This window comes from Centruroides sculpturatus, unplaced genomic scaffold, assembly GCF_000671375.1.
Source record: "Centruroides sculpturatus isolate CEXI.00-Female unplaced genomic scaffold, Cexi_2.0 scaffold782, whole genome shotgun sequence".
Lineage (NCBI taxonomy): Eukaryota > Metazoa > Arthropoda > Arachnida > Scorpiones > Buthidae > Centruroides > Centruroides sculpturatus.
The window spans coordinates 78326-90184 of NW_019384980.1; the positions used below are offsets into that span (position 1 = coordinate 78326).

Below are 11859 nucleotides of genomic sequence, written 5' to 3' on the forward strand. Positions count from 1 at the left end.
TAGCGTAACTGGCAACGCATCTGCACGGTAAGCAGGAGTTGTGGGTTCGAGTCCCGCTCCGGGCTGATTTTTTCTCCCAGCGGTTCTAAATTATTTAAATTAATTAATTTATTTATAATTATTAATGTTAATAAGAGATGGCGCCTAACGCTTACCTCTAGAGCCAAATTGGTTACGTAATTCATTTAATAAATAGCCTTATACTAGCCCGATAGATTTTCGGCATTCGGTTGGTGTGTATCTAAACTATTTTAATTTAACCATTTACATTTTATTAATAAATGCCACTATATTACCATAAATGTTAACAGAGTTTGAATAACATTCACAAATAATATTTCTTAAATAAAATTATTACAAAGTCAGGTTTTGCAAAGTTATATATAAAATTCCATAGCAAAAACAAATAAATTCATAAAGTAACATTCTGTGTAAATATCTTCCATATTTGCAAAAAACATCTTTATAAATTAATAAACAGTTTTTATTCAAACATGGACAACTATTTTGTATTTTTAATATTGTGTAGTTTAAAAAAATTGTATAATAATTTCTACTTCAAAACAAAAATCTCATCACTTATCAATGTAAGTTATTCCAATTATACAGTATAAAATTTTAAAATATTGAAATTCATTGTCTGTGCTTTCTGTGGAATCATTTATTTCATAAAGCAACAGTTCAAACTTATTTAATTACTATTCATAAACCAAACTTTTTGCAAATGTAGTTGTTAAAAAAATTAACAATGAATTTGCATTATATTTCAAATATTGTATATTATTTACCTTATGTTATTACACAGTTAACACTAAGTTTTATCTAAAAAAACACATACCACACAAGTAATAGCTTTTCGATGTCCAACAAAATCTTTATTTGTTTTCCAACCATCTCTTTCAACAATCTGAGCAGTTGGACCTGAATTATTCATTGCATGAGCTGATACTAAATACTGACCATCTGGAGACCAACTTAAACGAAGAATGTGAGTTGTTCCACCACACTAAAATTTAACATATACAATTTTATTAATTTTAAGATATTGCCAATGAAAGTTTTATTTAATGATATTAAGGACAAAATGCAATTATTAACAAATAAAATAACTTTATAAGGAGATGACTGATAAACTGTACAACAATAATCAAACAGCAATAATACTTTATTTTATATGTAGATATATCAATTTAATTGAAAAAAAACATTATTAAGAAAATTCAAAAATCAATTATTGTATTATAACAATTATGTTTAGTCTATTTCTGTCATATTCTATATGATATGATAAATTCAACTTTAAAATGACAATGTTCTCTAAAACTTTGTACATTTAAAACTATACCTGAAAACATTAATTAAATTATCTGACAACAATTTAGTTATGTTGAATGATTTATATATATATAACACATTTCTTGGATAATAAATTGTCTTGTCTTTATATGAAACGACAGTTTACATTATTGAAGTTGAAAACTATATAGTTAAATGAAATTAATTATTCCTTAGATTAAGTAGCAAAAAACAGTTTACACATTATTATTATTACTATCATCATCATCTTTTAATAATCAATAATTTAAATAAACTTAAAAATATAGCCAAATATATATAGAATATATACTTCAGAAAAAGGTTCTGTAATGACTGCTTCCTGTTGCCAGTCATGTGTTCTCCATACTCTTAGACTTTTATCATCAGCCTGAAAAAAATTATTCTTGTAATTAAAACAAAAATAATCCATTAATTATAAATTAGATTTATCATTATTTATATTTATTACAGAAAAATTTAATTTAGTAGTAACATACAGTCAACCCTCCTAAAACACGGTAGATATGTTCCGGTTTTTATGAATCCATTTTCTACAAGTCCAGCCAATTACAGCCTGGCACGTATGCAGTTTACGGACTACAGCTGGTTGAAAGGTTCTTCCATAAAATTAATCAATTCTAGACTAATTTGACTCAACATTTCCAAAATATGTATAATTTTTTGGGAATAATCCATATAAACTATGCTATAAACAAAAAATTGTAGGATTACCTACCGAGCATGCACCGTTCGACCACACCATTGCTTAAGTTTGTGTTTGTCATGGAGCTTGTCATCGAATGGCACTCGCGTGCTTCCTGATAAATTATTTTTTTTTTGCGAAAAATTCGCTGAACTTTGGCGACATCATTAATATAAATATAATTTTTATGGACATTAAATAATAAATGGGTTTTAGTAGGTCCGCTGCTCGTTTAAACTCAACAGTTTGTGCAATATCCGCTATTGGTCTAGATTCGACCAATCCTGTCGCGACACGAGTCAGCAATGACGTTTTACTGAATTATACGAGTTTTTTAGCATGTTTGTACGAATACTGTCGCAATTTTTTTGCCCTGATATAGGAATCCAAACTATAGGAACCCGTGTTATAGGGGGGTCGACTGTATTTTAAAATCCTCTGCAGGAATTTTACCTAAAATTATGTAAAAAGAATAAAAACTTTCTATGAAATATTTTTAATGTATTTATTAATCTATGCATTAAATAAGTATAATATAAATGGTATAGCATTTATTATAATCTAAAAGTATACTATAAACAGTAATATTATAATCTGTAGGTGTATGACTTTAGATTACACTAATGTTTATGGACAAATAAACTTTTTATTTGGATGTTGATTGAGCTAATATTAGCTCAATCAACATCCAAATAATAATTTATTAATTCAACAATGTATATAAATTTCTTTATGGTAAACAGTNATAGTAAGGTTCCATATTACCACCCGATTTTCTCTAAGCCTACTTTCGGACTTTTTGTACAAAAGCCTTCAAAAACCATACTTATAATTACACTAGCAAAAAATCCAATTAGGAATATTTAGTTTACTAGTTACCAGTACTTTTTGCACAAAAAATGTGGGTGTAGTTATGATACCTTGTTTACAATTCACTAAAATATAATTGGGATTCCATAATACCACCTTCTCCTCTACATATTGAAACTATTCCATTCACACAAAAATGAAAAATATTAAAATGCATTTAACATTTTTCATTTCTGCAAAGAATAATTTCAGTTTTAAATGACATATTTATATTTATATCAATAAAAATTTCTCTCTCACAACAATAAATTTACAAACATTAATTATAACCAATCTGTATTGAAAATTTCAGTATTTCTGTATTAATTTTGTTATCAAAAATATACACTAAAATCATATTATATTTCAATTATTGATAACATAGTCATATAGCAAAGTGAAGGCCTATGCAGAAGTTTAGCCAAAAAAGTGGAGGAAAAGAAGACAAAGTACATCCTTTGGATGATTCTGAACAGATATCATATGACAAGTTATCTTTAACAGTTGATATTTTAGACTTTTACAATTTATTTTTAAAAAAATTATATTTACCTGTGATGCTATATATTTCCCAACCGGATCCCAAGATACACCTTTAACAAGACCAGTGTGCCCTTTTAGAATGGCTATTATTTCTGAAAGTATTTTGAATTATGTAAATATTTCACTAAAATCAAACTTAAAATATCTAAAATATAGATTAAAAATATTTAAATAAAATAATTTTTGAATATCAGTCAATAATGCAGGAATTTTAAAAGATAAGGTTTATATTACTAAAGATAACTTGTATACATTAAACAGATGGATTGCATAATTAATTTTATATAATAACAGAATTTTCAGTCAGTCAATTATAAATTTGGGATTATTACTAAATATTTGAAATCTACTTATAATTATCAATAAAAATTATATAGTTTTTGACTTTTTTAAATTAGTGTTAATTTTAAAATAAGTTCAATAGTTTCTCAATAAAATTTATAGTATCATCTTTTACCTTATCTCCGTTTTTTTGTGAAGGCAAACTGTGTATAATTAAGTAATTTATTATTCAGTCCACTCATTAAACTTTTCCGTTAGTACTGCTGTAAACAGTTTGCGAAACCCAGACAAAAGAGCAATGGGACGCTAGTTGGCTGGACAGCTTCTTTCCCCTTTTTTAAATATCATTTGGAAAATGATTCTATTCCAATCTCCAGGTATTGTACCCGTGTTATAGAAATTATTATATAGGTTAGCCAATAGATGAATGCCTTCCATCGAGAAGTTTTTGATTATCAAGTTGGTAATGGAGTTGGCACCTGGAGCCGTTTTCTCTCTTATTTTTCTGATACACCTATGTAAATTTTCTACATTAAATAAATATTTCTATTATTGATTGTATCGTAACAGTTAAACTTTGTATTTTATGCACATTATATTTATTTTTATAGATAATGGAAAATTCTTCAAAGTATGGCAACCAATTTTTATACGTCATATAACATTTGGGCTCTGGGGTTTGTAATTTATTTCTGACTTGTTTAATAATATTCCAAAATTTTTTAGTATCTTTGGCCTTTAATAATTGGTCACTCATCTCAGAATAATATTTCTTCTTTTTTGCTTTAATTAGATTTTGATATATTTTTTTGTTCCTTATATATTCTTTCAATGTTGACTCAGTGTTCATTTTTCTAAAATATTGTAAGCTACGTTGTTTTTTAATTTTATATAAGTAACAACTCTTATCAAACCAGACTTGTTTGGGTTGATAAGAGTTGTTACATTATCAATTGATTGTTGAATTCATTTTTGAATTTTTTCAAATTAAAACTTCTTCTTATCTGTCTTCAGTAGGTTTGGCTATTTTTTTTAATTTGTTCTTCCCTGTTTTTGTGTGGAACACAAATTAGTTCTAGTTGCACAGGAAAGTGGTCTGAAATGTCATTATTCAAAACACTAAAATCATTAATCTTATTTAGAACAAATTCCAAACAAATTACATAGTCAATTATAGATTTACCTAAATTAGGTAGGTAGGTATATTCCGCAGACAGTCATTTAAAAGTCGTCCGTTTAATATATATAAACTATTATCTTGTACAAATTCTAGTAATGTCCTACCTCCTAAGTTACTTACTTTATCTTTGGACGTTCTATTATTATCAATAATTCCATTGTTATTTTTGGTTTTTGTATCCATAATTTCTCCTATTCGACTATTAGCATCGCCACCAATTATCCACAAGTCTGTGATATTAGTTCTCTGTATTATCTTATTTTGGATTTCTACTAAGATTCACTTTTTATCAGATTTTGGTGGTAGCTCTAAGAGTATAATTCCTATATGTGTTAATCCCAGAGTGCACTTAAACATTGGCAAAGTTCTAATTCAACTAGAATGTAGTTATTATCAGCAACCCAAGACCTCAATTTACCTAGATTTTTATTTATTAACAATAAGAGACCTCCAGAGGACAGGCCGAATTTAGTATTTCTTTGATCTTTACTTTCTAATACTAGAAAGGTTTGTTCTAAAAAAGCTTTGTCTTCTATTTTTAGCTGGATCAACCAAGTTTCAGACAGACCAATAACTTTATTAGATTCTAAGTATCTATAAAATATGTTTGTGTATAGTTTTCTTTGGAGGCCTTGAATATTCCAAAATCCAAAAAGAATTTTTGAATTATTTCCTTTTGTATAGTCACTTATTTCCAGTGATAGTTCAACTACTAAATTTGTCTGCTTTATTCTGTTTCCTTGTCAGTTATTATTTTCTAGTATTTCTTGGTTTGTGGAATTATCTGTTCTCCAATTATTCATGGAAATGTAAAATTTTATGGCGTGTATATTTGATAAACCATTCAATCCAGACCAAACCCAGATGGAGAACTCCAAGAATTTTTACAGGTCCATCCTGGATATGTAAGGCCCCAGCCCTCCCCACCCAGCTGCTCCATTGAGGGCTGGTCTAAACCCACAATGAGTATGAAAAAAGACTCTCTCAGTGTCTACAGGGCAAAAAGGGTAAAAGAAACCTTGAATTCTTCTTCCAATACATAATAATGATTTAAATAGATCTAAAATTAATTACCTTGCCATTTAAGAGCATTCCAAATCACAATAGAATTATCTACACTACATGTTGACAGCCATACATCATGAGGTGACCATGCTAAGTCAAGTATATCTATAAAATAATATGTGATATTAAATTTTCATGAAAAATTTTTTTAGTATCTCAAAATAATTTTTCCACAAACTTTGTGGAAGAATTTCAATACAAAATGTTAATTCATTAATTATATTTCTATTAATAGTCAAATAAAAACAATAATTTAAATTATTTATTAATGTATATGATTACTTAATTCAAGTCTCACACTAGATTGTTCTTTTCCTTCAGAATATTCTAAATTAATTAATTTAATTCAAATTTAATTTATAATTATTAAATTTAATGTAACATTGTGATCTAACTGCATATCTTTAGGCCAAATTAAATTATTTAATCATTTACTAATTAGTTTTATAATAGTTTGAATGTAATCTGGTTCTAATTATTTAAGTAGTTAAAGATTTGATTTGAATATATCTTATTTACAATAGACAATCTATTTAAATTCTAATAAAACAACTATAAAAATATCACAATAATAAAATCATCAAAACTAACAAGGATTTTATGATGTTTTTAATTGTTCACACTTGATAAATGTTAATTATACTCAATAAGTTTTATATAAATAACTAATTTTCTGACTTCGATAAGTCTGATTTAAAAATTTACAGATTTTTTTACTAATATCTGTATCAAACTATGAAACAAAACATGATTATTATTTTACAAATAAAAAGTTCAAATCAAAGATTGAACACACAAAGTATACACACATGTATTCATAAACAAGCAGCCCATGAAAAATGAAGGCAAGGTGACTGGATCGTTGCAGAAAAGAAGGAAGGAACCGCTATAAAGGACTTTTTAAAGAAAGTTTAAACAATAACATGTATTATAAAATGATTTGTTCCTGTTATCTTTTATCACTTAACTTCAATGTGAGACAAACTATCCATATTAAAATTAATTGCATAAGATATTTTTATTCTTACAACTATTCGAAGTATTAACTGCATAATAAATGGTGTAAAAAATATTTTATATATGATTAAATTCACTACAGCATAACAAGAGACTTAAAACTGATGCCAAGTAATATTTTTTATATCTGTAATTTTTATCCAAAATCGCTGTGGCAGTCCATTTTATCTGAGTTTTTATAGTTATCTACGATAAGCATCAGTCCACATTACCTCATATAATTGGGTTTCTGTTTTAATTATAAATTCAAAATTTACAACTATGCCTATAACAAAAATAATGGATAAATATTATGTAAAGCAAACATAAAAAACAGAGTAATATAGACAACTGCCTACAATGCAATTTCTTTTTTTGCAATTACTGAAAAAAATACTAAAATAATCTGTCAATAATTGAGTAGTGTACATATTATTTACTATTTAAAGTGCTGTAAAAAATTATTGTTTGAGTAGTAAAATGTTATAGCTTTAAAACTACTGATTTCAATCTGATTTGTTCTTATTAATTCTACAGCCTTTAAATATTACTTTAAAATATTTAAAGTATGATTTAATGCTTATTTGCATTAGTAATGTAAATACAGTAGAGCACCGATTATCCGAATGTCGATAAACTGAAATGTCAATTAACCAAAAGCTTTCCAGTTGGCAAATTTAAATTTCCGCTAGTGCTGTAGTGTTGCAATCTTTGGCTATGTCTTGGGCTACTCCAATATTATTTTTATTGATCTGCATGTTGTAGCTGGCAGCACTGTCGCAACCATGAGAGGGTACTTAAGAACACGCCAGGATCTGAACGAATTTCAACCTGGGATAGGTTAACATATTTTTTCGTACATAATCGGTATCCGTAAAACCCCAGTCCCCAATTAATTCAGATAATTGATGCTGTACTGTATCTTAGTTATTTACATTATTAATGCTGTATATTAATTATACTGTTATATAGTATTATAATAATACTATGGACAAAGCATCATTAATTATTGCAATAAACAATATACATTGTAGATTTATGTATATACTCATATCAAAAGAGAAAATCAATTATTTATACTTCAATGAAATCATAAAATATTAATTTGCAAATTAAAAAAAATATATGTTAATTTGAAATAAAATTACCTCCACTGTGACCTCTTAAAGTACTGATGCATCGCCACTGTTCAATATTAACCATTTTTCCACCAGAACCAAAAACAGTTGATCCACTTCCATACCTAATAAAAGAAAATTATATCTTTCTTTTCAAATAAACTTTTGAACAGTTTTATCATACTTGCATTACATTAGAATGTAACCCAATTTGTGTTGCTAATAATACAATCATGCAAATCATAATTTGTAAATAATTTCAAGTTTTCAAATAATTTCAAATAATTACTCAAGTTCAGTTTTCAAAGAACTATAAACATATACAAATATTTATATTCATAATTATTAATGCCTTATTTTTTTAAGTGAACTTGAATTTAAAAACTTTTATTTTTATAATCATTAAATTAATCATTTGAATACTAAGTAGCTAATTAAGATATTTATTGCTGTATTAAGTAATTAATATTTTGAACTGACTTTAAATAACTTTCCTGTATTAAACTTTACCAGTGCCTATTTTTTGTTCTAATTCTTCATTGTTTTTTTACTCAAATAACTTTTACATACAGACGTGTATATTTGATAAACCATTCAATCCAGACCAAACCCAGATGGAGAACTCCAAGAATTTTTACAGGTCCATCCTGGATATGTCAGGCCCCAGCCCTCCCCACCCAGCTGCTCCATTGAGGGCTGGACTAAACCCACAACGAGTATGAAAAAAGACTCTCTCAGTGTCTACAGGGCAAAAAGGGTAAAAGAAACCTTGAATTCTTCTTCTAATACATAATAATGATTTAAATAGATCTAAAATTAATTACCTTGCCATTTAAGAGCATTCCAAATCACAATAGAATTATCTACACTACATGTTGACAGCCATACATCATGAGGTGACCATGCTAAGTCAAGTATATCTATAAAATAATATGCGATATTAAATTTTCATGAAAAATTTTTTTAGTATCTCAAAATAATTTTTCCACAAGCTTTGTGGAAGAATTTCAATACAAAATGTTAATTCATTAATTATATTTCTATTAATAGTCAAATAAAAACAATAATTTAAATTATTTATTAATGTATATGATTACTTAATTCAAGTCTCACACTAGATTGTTCTTTTCCTTCAGAATATTCTAAATTAATTAATTTAATTCAAATTTAATTTATAATTATTAAATTTAATGTAACATTGTGATCTAACTGCATATCTTTAGGCCAAATTAAATTATTTAATCATTTACTAATTAGTTTTATAATAGTTTGAATGTAATCTGGTTCTAATTATTTAAGTAGTTAAAGATTTGATTTGAATATATCTTATTTACAATAGACAATCTATTTAAATTCTAATAAAACAACTATAAAAATATCACAATAATAAAATCATCAAAACTAACAAGGATTTTATGATGTTTTTAATTGTTCACACTTGATAAATGTTAATTATACTCAATAAGTTTTATATAAATAACTAATTTTCTGACTTCGATAAGTCTGATTTAAAAATTTACAGATTTTTTTACTAATATCTGTATCAAACTATGAAACAAAACATGATTATTATTTTACAAATAAAAAGTTCAAATCAAAGATTGAACACACAAAGTATACACACATGTATTCATAAACAAGCAGCCCATGAAAAATGAAGGCAAGGTGACTGGATCGTTGCAGAAAAGAAGGAAGGAACCGCTATAAAGGACTTTTTAAAGAAAGTTTAAACAATAACATGTATTATAAAATGATTTGTTCCTGTTATCTTTTATCACTTAACTTCAATGTGAGACAAACTATCCATATTAAAATTAATTGCATAAGATATTTTTATTCTTACAACTATTCGAAGTATTAACTGCATAATAAATGGTGTAAAAAATATTTTACATATGATTAAATTCACTACAGCATAACAAGAGACTTAAAACTGATGCCAAGTAATATTTTTTATATCTGTAATTTTTATCCAAAATCGCTGTGGCAGTCCATTTTATCTGAGTTTTTATAGTTATCTACGATAAGCATCAGTCCACATTACCTCATATAATTGGGTTTCTGTTTTAATTATAAATTCAAAATTTACAACTATGCCTATAACAAAAATAATGGATAAATATTATGTAAAGCAAACATAAAAAACAGAGTAATATAGACAACTGCCTACAATGCAATTTCTTTTTTTGCAATTACTGAAAAAAATACTAAAATAATCTGTCAATAATTGAGTAGTGTACATATTATTTACTATTTAAAGTGCTGTAAAAAATTATTGTTTGAGTAGTAAAATGTTATAGCTTTAAAACTACTGATTTCAATCTGATTTGTTCTTATTAATTCTACAGCCTTTAAATATTACTTTAAAATATTTAAAGTATGATTTAATGCTTATTTGCATTAGAAATGTAAATACAGTAGAGCACCGATTATCCGAATGTCGATAAACTGAAATGTCAATTAACCAAAAGCTTTCCAGTTGGCAAATTTAAATTTCCGCTAGTGCTGTGGTGTTGCAATCTTTGGCTATGTCTTGGGCTACTCCAATATTATTTTTATTGATCTGCATGTTGTAGCTGGCAGCACTGTCACAACCATGAGAGGGTACTTAAGAACACGCCAGGATCTGAACGAATTTCAACCTGGGATAGGTTAACATATTTTTTCATACATAATCGGTATCCGTAAAACCCCAGTCCCCAATTAATTCAGATAATTGATGCTGTACTGTATCTTAGTTATTTACATTATTAATGCTGTATATTAATTATACTGTTATATAGTATTATAATAATACTATGGACAAAGCATCATTAATTATTGCAATAAACAATATACATTGTAGATTTATGTATATACTCATATCAAAAGAGAAAATCAATTATTTATACTTCAATGAAATCATAAAATATTAATTTGCAAATTAAAAAAAATATATGTTAATTTGAAATAAAATTACCTCCACTGTGACCTCTTAAAGTACTGATGCATCGCCACTGTTCAATATTAACCATTTTTCCACCAGAACCAAAAACAGTTGATCCACTTCCATACCTAATAAAAGAAAATTATATCTTTCTTTTCAAATAAACTTTTGAACAGTTTTATCATACTTGCATTACATTAGAATGTAACCCAATTTGTGTTGCTAATAATACAATCATGCAAATCATAATTTGTAAATAATTTCAAGTTTTCAAATAATTTCAAATAATTACTCAAGTTCAGTTTTCAAAGAACTATAAACATATACAAATATTTATATTCATAATTATTAATGCCTTATTTTTTTAAGTGAACTTGAATTTAAAAACTTTTATTTTTATAATCATTAAATTAATCATTTGAATACTAAGTAGCTAATTAAGATATTTATTGCTGTATTAAGTAATTAATATTTTGAACTGACTTTAAATAACTTTCCTGTATTAAACTTTACCAGTGCCTATTTTTTGTTCTAATTCTTCATTGTTTTTTTACTCAAATAACTTTTACATACAGACATTATTATACATTTAGAAAAAACAAAAATTAGGAACAGATAATATGTGAACTAAGCATAAGGAAGATATTACAGTAGAGCATCGTTTATCTGAAAGAATTCCAGTCGTCAAATTTAAATTTTCACTAGTGCTGTGGCGCTGCAATCTTTGGCTATATCTTAAGCTACTCCAATACTTTCTTTGTTGATGTGTGTTTTAGCTGGCAGCACTGGCACTTTCGTGTGGTGTTTTTCGGAGGACTGTGTGTCGTGCTGAATCGAATGTTTTTGATACTAGATTAACTACTAAATTATAATTTAGTAG

The 11859-nt window shown here is 26.7% G+C and overlaps 1 protein-coding gene across 1 annotated transcript in view; it reads right to left on the reverse strand.

The window, feature by feature from the left end:
• Window positions 1-11859, reverse strand: part of LOC111632772 (protein HIRA-like) — a 71897-nt gene that overhangs the window by 33104 nt on the left and 26934 nt on the right. Inside the window, exons 5-9 of the mRNA XM_023377292.1 lie at window positions 11013-11107; window positions 8878-8973; window positions 3422-3504; window positions 1628-1705; window positions 839-1006 (exon numbers count right to left, since the gene is read on the reverse strand). Coding sequence (XP_023233060.1) covers window positions 839-1006; window positions 1628-1705; window positions 3422-3504; window positions 8878-8973; window positions 11013-11107 — 520 coding nt within the window. The remainder of the gene's footprint in view (window positions 1-838; window positions 1007-1627; window positions 1706-3421; window positions 3505-8877; window positions 8974-11012; window positions 11108-11859) is intronic.